This window comes from Callithrix jacchus, chromosome 14 (genome assembly GCF_049354715.1).
Source record: "Callithrix jacchus isolate 240 chromosome 14, calJac240_pri, whole genome shotgun sequence".
Taxonomy (NCBI): Eukaryota; Metazoa; Chordata; class Mammalia; order Primates; family Cebidae; genus Callithrix; species Callithrix jacchus.
Window position 1 is genome coordinate 52,043,112 of NC_133515.1, and position 10,998 is coordinate 52,054,109.

The 10,998-nt window shown below is 42.8% G+C and overlaps 1 protein-coding gene across 9 annotated transcripts in view; it reads right to left on the bottom strand.

Annotated features, from left to right (window-relative positions):
- The window catches only part of COMMD1 (copper metabolism domain containing 1), a 300,356-nt gene that overhangs the window by 104,814 nt on the left and 184,544 nt on the right, over nucleotides 1-10,998 (bottom strand). Inside the window, exon 3 of one of the 9 annotated variants that reach the window (XM_054244919.2) lies at nucleotides 3,454-3,571. The exons of the other annotated variants lie outside the window; for them this stretch is intronic. Within the exon in view, the coding sequence (XP_054100894.2) occupies nucleotides 3,454-3,571 (118 nt within the window). The remainder of the gene's footprint in view (nucleotides 1-3,453; nucleotides 3,572-10,998) is intronic. 9 annotated transcript variants of the gene reach the window in all.

Genomic DNA, 10,998 nt, shown 5'->3' on the forward strand with positions numbered 1-10,998 from the left:
GTAAGATGTTGTAAGGCATTAGGACTTCATATTTCAGGTGATGGGAACCTATGATATAATAGGAAATAGGTATGGTCTTTGTTTATGGTTCCTTACACACAGCTCCCTAAAATCCTTGGAATCTGGTGATAAGAGTGTTTCTTGTACACTATTGAGATGAATGGTGGTGATTGTGGGGGGGCCTAGATAGCTTCAAGATGGGGCTGGTAGTCAGAAAGACCAAAGCATGATTTGAGGGGTTAGAAATTTCAGTCCTCCAGGCTGGCCTTCAGGGAGAGGAGAGGAGATGGAGATTGAGTTAATCGCCAATGGCTAATGATTTAATCAATGGTGCCTACGAGAGACTCCATAAAAACCCTAAACATCAGGGTTTAGAGAGCTTTTAAGGCAAGGAGCACATTGAAGTGTGTGCTAGAAGGGTGATGTGCCTGGAGAGGACATGGAAGCTTTGCACTCTTCTTCCATACCTTGCCCTATGTATCTCTTCCATTTGGTTGCTCCTGAGCTGTATCCTTTATAATAAACCAGTAATGGTAAGTAAAGAACTTTACTTCATGTGCTATTTCAGCATATTATTGAATTGGAGGTAGGGATCATGAGAATGCCCAATCTGTAGCTAGATATAAGTGTGGGTAACCTGGGGACTCTTTCTCTCTCTTTCCATATATATATATATATATATATATATGTATATATATATATGGTAGTCAGAAAGACCAAAGCATGATTTGAGGGGTTAGAAATTTCAGTCCTCCAGGCTGGCATATATATATATATATATATATATATATATATATAGAGAGAGAGAGAGAGAGAGAGAGAGAGAGAGAGAAAGTCTTGTTCTGTCACCCATCAACCAGGCTGGAGTGGAGTCGTGCAATCAGAGATCACCACAGCCTAGATATTCTGAGCTCAAGTGATTCTCCTGCCGCAGCCTCCTGAATAGCTAGAACTACAGATATGTGCCACTATGCCCAGCTAATTTTTTTTTTTTTTTCTGAGACAGAGTCTTGCTCTGTTGCCCAGGCTGGAGTGCAGTGCTACAATCTCGGGTCACTGCAACCTCCACCTCCCAGGTTAAAGTGATTCTCCTACCTCAGCATCCCAAGTAGCTGGGATTATAGGCACTCATTACTATGCCCAGCTAATTTTTGCATTTTTAGTAGAGATGGGGTTTCACCAAGGCCAAATTGGTATTGAACTCCTGACCTCAGGCAATCTGCCCACCTTGGCCTCCCAAAGTGCTAGTATTACAGGCATGAGCCACCGTGCCTGGCCTAAGTTTTTAAATTTTTTATAGAGATGAGGTTTTGCTATGTTGCCCAGGCTGGTCTTGACCCTTGGGCTGAAGTAATCCTCCCACCTTGGCCTGCCAAAGTGCTAGGATTACAGATGTGAGCCACCATGCCTGGCAGGAACTCAATACTTTTGGCTGGCATCCAAAATGGGGTTAAGACCTGTGGGGTCTTCACTAACTCTGGGTAGTATCAGAATTTAATTGTAGAACAGCCAGTTGGTATTCAGGAATGAGAACTGGCTGGCATGCAGGGGAGAAAAAAACCTATACTTTTGGTCTCAGAGGTGTTGTGAATAAAGCCCAAAAAAGCCAGTGGGGACTAAGCTCTCATATTTTTATCTGGCCCAAATTCCTATCTAAGGGGTCTGGGAAGTCATGCCCTACAGACCATAAATTCTCATCAGATGGGTTTTATTTAACCCTATATATCATGATTTAGTTTCCAATCTGACCCTGGCACAACATTATGAGACAAGCAAAAAAATCAAAATATTTAACCCCAAGACATGTTTCTCTGGTATATCTTGAAAATGGCCCTGCAAAGCCATCCTTTGTGGAGGAAAATCTGCATCTGTAAAGAATCTCTATTAACGTAGCTAGATCTTTCTCTTCCAGGTCCTCCCAATCCTGAAGAGAAAAGCTAAATGTCTAGTAACATTTGTCGTCTATTGTCTCTAAGGGCAGCTACTCTAAGACTTCAAAGGAACCTTTGTCTCCACAATTTTTTATCTTAACCTGAACATTTCCCAGGTCTTTAGAAAAACTCAACTAATGATCAAAAAATGTTTAAATTTACCTATACTCTGCAACACCCCCACCGCCCTGGTTTGAGTTGTCCTGCCTTTCTGAACCAAACTAACGTTATTTCTTAAATGTATTTGATTGATGTCTCATGCCTCCCTAAAATACATAAAACCAAACTACCCAAACCACCTTGGGCACATGTTCTCAGGAGCTCCTGAGGGCTGTGTCACAGGCCACGGTCACTCCTATCTGGCTCAGAATAAATCTCTTCAAATATTTTACAGTGTTTGACTCTTTTCGTCGACAATAATCTGGTGCTCAAACACATGGGCCAGAGAGAAGACTGAGGACCCTGAAGGAGTTACCTGAAACCCGAGCTAAGGTACCAGCAGGGACCCACTGAAGCCTCACCGAGTCCTAGGCTTCTCTTGGTAAGTCCGCCTGAGTCCTGGACCTCCCATTTTGGTTGATGGTCTTTGATTTATTCTGAGCTGTTTTTTTTTCTCTCTCTCTTTTTTCTCCTAGGAAGTTGGTTAAAATCTTAATTTTAGTTTCAGAGGTGCATTCAAAACAGCCTTTCTCCATTGCCTTTTCTCTCAAAATTAATCTCAATGGGTTTGTCTGTACGCACTTTGTGTGAGGAACTGAACCGTTATTTTTCATAAGTAAATGAGATATTGAGTTCTTCAGCACTGGAGAGAAAGGGCATTCTGCTCCTCCCAGTCGAAAGGTGCCCCTGGTTGACTGGGGGCCTCATGGGAGTGTTTGGGGGGTTGGCCCTCTGCAACGTGCAGTGGCCCTATAGGAAACTCCCAGTAAATATTAATTTCAAAAGGCTCGTCCAGGAAACGCATATAAGGGCTGATAACCCAGTGTTTTGAGAATTCTCAGAGGTGACAGACCTCTGAAGAGAGAAATTGAGACACGTAAGAGGGTAGAAATGACTCAGTGGTGACACACTGTGGAGTGCTGTCCAAAAGTGGCACATGCCGATCCACCACACAAAAGCCTTAAGCCACAGGTCAGTTACTCTTGAAAAAAAAAAGGAGAGATGGAAAATAAACCGGCCAAAAGAGAGGAAAGGCAAGGACAGTGGTCCCCTACAGACACCCCAGCGGGGCTTATGTTTAATAACTATGGTGCCTTGACTTGCAAGTATTTATGTAAATAGGAAGATCTTAATAAAGTTAGCTTGGGTCTAAGGTTTCCAAAATGTGGAACTTCTGATATCCCTAAACTGGTTTTCCTGCGCATTAGATTAGAAAAATTAGGCCCCCAGGCCGGGCGTGGTGGCTCACGCCTATATCCAGCACTTTGGGAGGCCGAGGCAGGTGGATCACGAGGTCAAAAGATCGAAACCATTCTGGTCAACATGGTGAAACCCCATCTCTACTAAAAATACAAAAAATTACCTGGGCATGGTGGCGCACGCCTGTAATCCCAGCTACTCAGGAGGCTGAGGCAGGAGAATTGCCTGAACCCAGGGGGCGGAGGTTGCGGTGAGCCGAGATTGTGCCATTGCACTCCAGCCTGGGTAACAAAAGCAAAACTCCGTTTCAAAAAAAAAAAAAACAAAAATTAGGCCCCCAAATGAAAGAAAATGAATGGGAATCGTACTTAGCTGGCACCTAGAATCATCAAAAAGAGGAAATTATAAGCTTGCCTCCCTCCAGGAAGTTAATAAAAAAATTTTTTGAAACTGTCTCAGAATTAAAGAAATTAGTAGAAGCCACTTTTGAAATCAGGAAGGCTCCAGAAACTGTCTCCCCTTCTGCTCCTCCTGACTCTACTCTCTGAACCTCCTTATCCGGACAATTTCATTTTTCCTTCTCCTTCCCCTATTCCCTTGCTTCAAGTAAGAGGGTGTCAGAAATAGCTGGATAAAATAAAATCCTTTTAGCGTATTATTTGCTCCTTTTAGGGTAAAACCCACAGGCAGAGGGCATCCTAACATAATGTATACCCCCTGGACCAAACCAGAGTTAAAGGCCCTGGTACCTGAATTCACCAATCCAACAGATGATCCCTTTGGGTTTTCTAAGGAATTCCAATTAATGCTTAAAACTTATGATTGAGGGTTCTCTGACCTATATCAGCTGGTTGAGTTGCAGGTTCCCAAAACAAAGCTGAAGAATGATTTAGAGTAGCAGATTGGAAACGGCCTTTAGAAGATTTTGACAAAATAGATGCAACTGGAAGAGAGAAATGCAGAGAACTTTGCAATTGCCTCCGTGAAACTGTACCACACACATTCCCCAAGGTTACAGATTGGGCAAGGTGAAACAATGTAAAATATGCCCAAACAAAATCATGCCTGACTTTTATATCAGGTTTGAAAGGACACTCAAACAGTTTTCAGGATACCTCCTGAAAAGTAAGTGACACCTCACTAAATTCTAGGTTTATGTAAGTTTAGAGAAGGAGGGCCAGCTGCGGTGGCTCACGCCTATAATCCCAGCACTTTGGGAGGCCGAGGCGGGTGGATCACGAGGTCAAGAGATCGAGACCATCCTGGTCAACAAGGTGAAACCCTGTCTCTACTAAAAATACAAAAATTAGCTGGGCATGGTGGTGCACACCTGTAGTCCCAGCTACTCGGGAGGCTGAGGCAGGAGAATTGCTTGAACCCAGGAGGTGGAGGTTGTGGTGAGCTGAGATCCTGCCACTGCACTCCAGTCTGGGTAACAACAGCGAAACTTGGTCTCAAAAAAAAAAAAAAAAAAAAAGTTTAGAGAAGGAGTTAGCAGCCCTAATAAAGAGGAACAGTGTGGCTTGGGCTTCCTTGCCCACCAGCCACCTAGTCACCCTAGCTGACCACTGTCACAAACAATCATTAAGAAAAAAAAAGACCGGCTGAGAATGGTGGCTCACACCTGTAATCCCAGCACTTTGGGAACCTGAGGCGGGCAAATCACGAGGTTAGGAGTTCGAGACCAGCCTGACCAACACAGTGAAATCTCATCTCTACTAAAAATACAAAAATTGGCCAGCTGTGGTAGCGCACGCCTGTAATCCCAGCTACTCAGGAGGATGAGGCAGGAGAATTGCTCAGACCCAGGAGGCAGAGGTTGCAGTGAGCCAAGATCACGCCACTTCACTCCAGCCTGGGCAACGGCAGTGGCTCATGCCTGTAATCCCAGCACTTTGGGAGGTCAGGAGTTTGAGACCAACCTGGCCAATATGGTAAAACCCTGTCTCTACTAAAATTTATAAAATTTAGCTAGGTGTGGTGACATATGCCTGTAATCCCAGCTACTCCAGAGGCTGAGGCAGGAGAATCTTGCTTGAACCAGTGGGGAAAGAGGTTGCAGTAAGCTGAGATCATGCCACTGCACTCCATCCTAGGCAACAAAGTGAGACCCCTTCAAAAGAAAGAAAGAGAGAGAGAGAGAGAGAGAGAGAGAGAGGAGGGAGGAGGGAGGAGAGAGAGAAGAGAGAGGAAAGAAAGAAAGAAAGAAAGAAAGAAAGAAAGAAAGAAAGAAAGAAAGAGAAAGAGAGAGAAACAGAGAAAGAAAGAAAATAGAGAAAGAAAGTCCCTAAAATTATGAGTTTATAACTAAAACAATTTAACAACCAATTTGGGAGTTTGCAAGGGTCCCGTGGAATAATATAAAATTGCCATTTGAAAACTGACAGCTAATATGGACCTCAGAGATAGATCAGCCAGTGACCCAAAGCCCTTTCAAGTACAGAAATTGTATTGAGACTACAACTAAATAAATTTGAACAGTAAGTATAATTTTTCCACTTTTCCTCTTTAGAAGCTTATTTGTAAACTCAAAGCTGAGCAGAAGTGACTTTACTCTCTCAAGTTTGATACGGAGTTGACTGTTCCCTTACCCCTTGCTCTTCCCCTTCTCTTTCCTAAGGCCACAGTGCACAACTTAGGTTATTTTTGCTTCTGAATTTGAATGAAAAACTTAATGTTTTGGGTTTTTTTCTCTTAAGAGACACTTTTTATCACTTTGTTTAAATATAAGTGTCCCCTTATGCTTTTGAAATACATTTCCTTTTTAAAAACAAAAACAAAAACAAAAAAACACATAGTGACAATCACAGACCAAGTGGTTATTTCAGTCAACAGTTAGATCCAGTTGCAAGGGGGCACCCTTCTTGAATGAGAGCTTTATAAGTTGCAGCCACCTTATGCAAAAACACTCAAGAATTTGTCCTAGGGTCCTCTCTAACCATCTATGCCCCCGACTCTGAAATCTCTTCTAAGCTCTCACTACACTCAATACTCTTCTGGTAGGTGCTTCACCTCTTATGAGGTATTCCTGCTTTCTGCCCCCAACATCATTTTGAAGCACTGTAACACTGTTAACCCTGCTACCTGGCTCCCCTTCCAGGTGAATAAGAGGAAGAGGAACAGGACTGCAGTCTACTAACTAATATCTTACTCTCCCCTAGGGAAGAATTACAGGAAACTCCCATAGAGAGCGCTGAATTAATTTGGTTCAGGAATGGTTCTTATTTAAGGGGCAACAAAAGGCATTACTGGGCAGGATATGCCATCACTTCTATAACAAACATAATTCAAAGTGCCCGACTCTAAGGAGTAAAATCAGTCCAGATGGCTGAATTAATGGCACTAACTAGAGCTTATAAATTAAGCTAAAGGAAAAGTGGCAAATATATATACCGATAGCTGATATGCTTTCGAAGTAGCCCATGATTTTGGTATGCTATGGAAACAGACAGGATTTCTTACCTCATCTGGACAGCCCACACGAAATGGGCACCAAGTCTCAGAGTTACTAGAAGCAACTCAGATGCCAAAGCAACTTGCAATCATAAAAATTCCTGGACACTCAAAGGACAACACTGAAGAAGCAAAACAAAATAATCTAGGTGATGCTGCAGCAAAGAATGCTGCCTTAGGAAAGATGGCCTGTCCTGTATAGGAATGTACTTTTTGTCCTACAAATACCCTAACTAACATTCTTTTACAATATCAATAAGCATCTATCCCTCAAGAGAAACAGAAAGGAGGCATGTTTGACCCAAGTAAGAAATTATGGGTAGGGCCTAACAAAAAAACATAGTTCCCATAGGTGTGCAATTGCCTTTCCTTCAGTTTATTCACGAAATGAGTCAGTGAGCCCATGAAAAAAGAGTATCATGGGAAAAACAATACTTTTGAAAACCATCCCCCATGGAGGCCTGAAAAGTATACTCTTGATGTATTGTATGCCGAAAACATAGCCCTAGCAAGCTCTTACATGGTTCCCAAGTTCATTTTCCTTTGCCAATAGAACCTTTTGAAGCATAGCAGTTGGATTTTATCCAGATATGGCCATTGTAAATTTTCACTAGTGGTCTTAGTTTATATGTTTTCTCATTGGGTAGAAGCATTTCCTTGTTGGAGGGCTACCACCTTAACAGCAGGGAAAATTGTGTTAGAGAGAATCATTCCAGTTTGGGGAATTCCTTCTGAACTGCACAGTGATCTTGGGACCTATTTTACTGGACAAGTTGTTCAATACATTTGCAAAATCTGGCCTATAATACAACATTTCCATTGGATCTACCATCCCCAATCCTCCAGGTTGGTGGAACGAACAAATAGCACAATAAAAACTCAATTAGTGGCTGGGCGTGGTGGCTCAAGCCTATAATCCCAGCACTTTGGGAGGCCGAGGCGGGTGGATCACAAGGTCAAGAGATCGAGACCATCCTGGTCAACATGGTAAAACCCCGTCTCTACTAAAGATACTAAAAATTAGCTGGGCATGGTGGCACGTGCCTGTAATCCCAGCTACTCAGGAGGCTGAGGCAGGAGAATTGCCTGAACCCAGGAGGTGGAGGTTGCGGTGAGCCGAGATCGCGCCATTGCACTCCAGCCTGGGCAACAAGAGCAAAACTCCATGTCAAAAAAAAAAAAACAAACAAACAACTCAATAGCTAAGTTGACAGAGGCTTTTAACTTCCCATGGCCAAAAGCCCTCCAACTGGTCTTACTTAATCTTAGATCCACTTCTTTTCAAAAACATTGTTTACTGCCCATGAAATCGTAACAGGGAGACCTATGAGGCTGGCTAAGGGCTTATACAAACCAGCCTTACTCAAAGGGGAAATACTCCAGTATTGTCAAGGGTTCCTCAAAACCTTAACAAATAAAACAATGCTGGTAACAGAATCTTTCCACAGGAGCTCCCGGGGGCTGATGACCCCAAAGACCACAGATGACAGCCAGGTGACTTTGTATATTGGACAAAAGACACCAACTGAAGGATTCCCTACCACCTTGCTGGAAAGGACCTTATCAGAGGCTTTTAATCAACTCTCGAGCTGCAAAGTTAAAGGAAGTTGCTTCTTGGATTCACATTTCATACCTAAAACGAGCATTTGACCACATTCCTGACTGCCTCTAGACTTCTGAACTGGTCTCTGACACCCACCTGCAAAGCAAGAGAACACTAGAGGCTCAGCCAGTCTCTAGGACTACAATGAAAGCAGACATACTTCCAGAGACGCTGGACCAGGCCAGTCCTCATGAACCCTAAAATTAACTCTCATTCTTTCCTTGCTATAGAATATTGCTAAAACCCTGAATGTTTTAACTGAGACCCCTAAAAAGTTGTTTGGGATCTATGCAATCTTTCTTGGTATAACTTTCTAAATGGGTGCAGCTATACATTCCCTTGCTAAAGCCAGGAAAATGTTTTACTTGTTCATTCTCATTCCCACAATCTCCTCTGTCTGCCTACCCCGCACTCCTTCTCTCTTCAAACCTGAACATTTCTCCTGGTCCCCTGCTAACCTCAGCAATCTTTCTGAAGGCAAAGCCCACATCATTTGGTACGATATAGATCAGGATGCAATGAAGAGTGTTACATGGAACAGCACCATTCTAAACATTTCCCGAAGTACCCCCTTTTTAGGGTACTTCTATTATAGAGCTACAACCAAATATGACACCCTGAAGGAATACTTACCTAACAATGCCTCAGGGCGATCACTGAGGGGGTCTAACCAGGTAGAACACTGCATAACAATAGATATTGGGGATTATCAATTGAGACAACTGCCTGGGTACAATGGGAAAAATCTAGCTGCGGCCTGTATAAACTGCCATAGCACAGCCTGCCCAAATAACCACCAGCCCTGTGCTTGTGGCTGGATGCTTCTGTCTGGCACCAATCACACTGACACTGCCATTAAAGAACTAATTATGGTCAACTGGTGGACAGAGATCCCTGACAGCACAAATTCCACCCTAAGACCAGGGCGCCTCTGGGAAGCCTTATGGAATACCCAGACCAGGGCATACTTAGGTGTAACCTCCACTCACCTAACAATTGTTTGGGATACCCAGCGGTTCTGGATAGACTCCATTTATCCAAATTGTACAAATGCCATCAGTATACAATGGCAACAGCATTCCTGGTGGATACACCAAAATTGGCCACCCAAAAAACTAAAGCGTGACCTCACTGGAGGAGTTGGAGCTGGGCTAGGCATACTGGGGCAAGCTGAGTTCATGACTAATGAAGAAAGACATTCTTTAGAAAAAAGTTCCCTATCAAAAATAGGCCACATTGAAGGAATGCTATTCCAGGAAGAGGGAAAAGGATGGGAAGCTGCTTTAAAAGATAATGCAGCACTCATCGAATGGATAGAAGAAACCAGACAAACCATGAAAACATACTCCCAAACCCAAAGATGGGGACAAGCATGTACTCTTACTCAACAGGGGCTCATGTCTATTTTACTACAAATGGAATCTGAGGTGGCTATGAAGCAATGGCCTACTATCCTCAATACTGAGGCACAATCCAAACACCTGTGGAAAACATATGGTCCACCAAACTTATGGAGAATTTTGGACGGTAAATGTGACTTTAAACATTGTATTCTCAGAGCACAGGCACCGAAGTTAAATGAGGCTCAAAGTTACTCTGTCGTCCAACTGGCAGGCATTGGGACTATTATAAACAACACAAGAATACTTCCCATGGGAAATAGGTGGGCTGTTTTAGCTGGTAATAACACATGGCATCCCTTCTCCCTTTCAGATTGTGAAAACAGAAAAGGAGAATGGCTATGCCCTCAAACTACTTGGAACCCAGATTTTTCCCAAACTTGGCCTCTAATATCCACCCCTATGGGACATAATATCTGGTATATGGGGAAGGGCCGCTTCTGTTGGGAGGGACAAAAAAACAGCACTGTAGAATTATATGACTTCTTTTGTGACAAAACCTCTTTTTCTCTTCCAAATACCAGCATATGGTGCAATACAAAAGTGGTGGGAAAAATAGATCTGCCCACTGTTAACAAGTCCTATGACAATTTAGACATTGAGGACCAGGAGTTCCTTGCATTTGATTTATACCCTCCTCAGGATGTTTTATCTATGGAGACAAATTGGCCAGAAGAGAGGTTAAATTTATTGGATTCTGATTTAGTGTCAGTCCTACAATCCTCAAATAAGATTTATCATAAGGTTCAAATGACCCTTGATAAGGAGGGTAAACACATTGTGAGTCTGATCAAAGAATATGATAATGCATGCAGTGGCTTTTTTGGCTGGTTAGGTTGTTTACTACCCTCTGACTCTACCTACAATCTTCCTAGACACCTAATCTTTGCTATCTTTATGGTATTTGTCACGGTATTAGGATTATATACCTCTTGTAAATGTTATGCTATATTCAGCAAAAGGAAAAGGCAAAATTACAGAACCAGATTATGATAGCTCACAAAATAGGTATGACCTGGGATTTTTTTTTTTTTTTAGACTAAACCCCAGGCCTGATTCCATCTCACCCCTTAAAAAAACTGGCTATTATATCAGGTCAGACCGTGTCCTCCCCCAGTGATCCAAATCACATATACTTAAAAACTACTGCCACCAAATCAGACTACTCTAGGAATGACCAACCCTTCCTAGTGCTGTGGGACCTCACCAAATGACCAAATCAGACAATTCTAGAAATGAGCCTTCCTAGCAC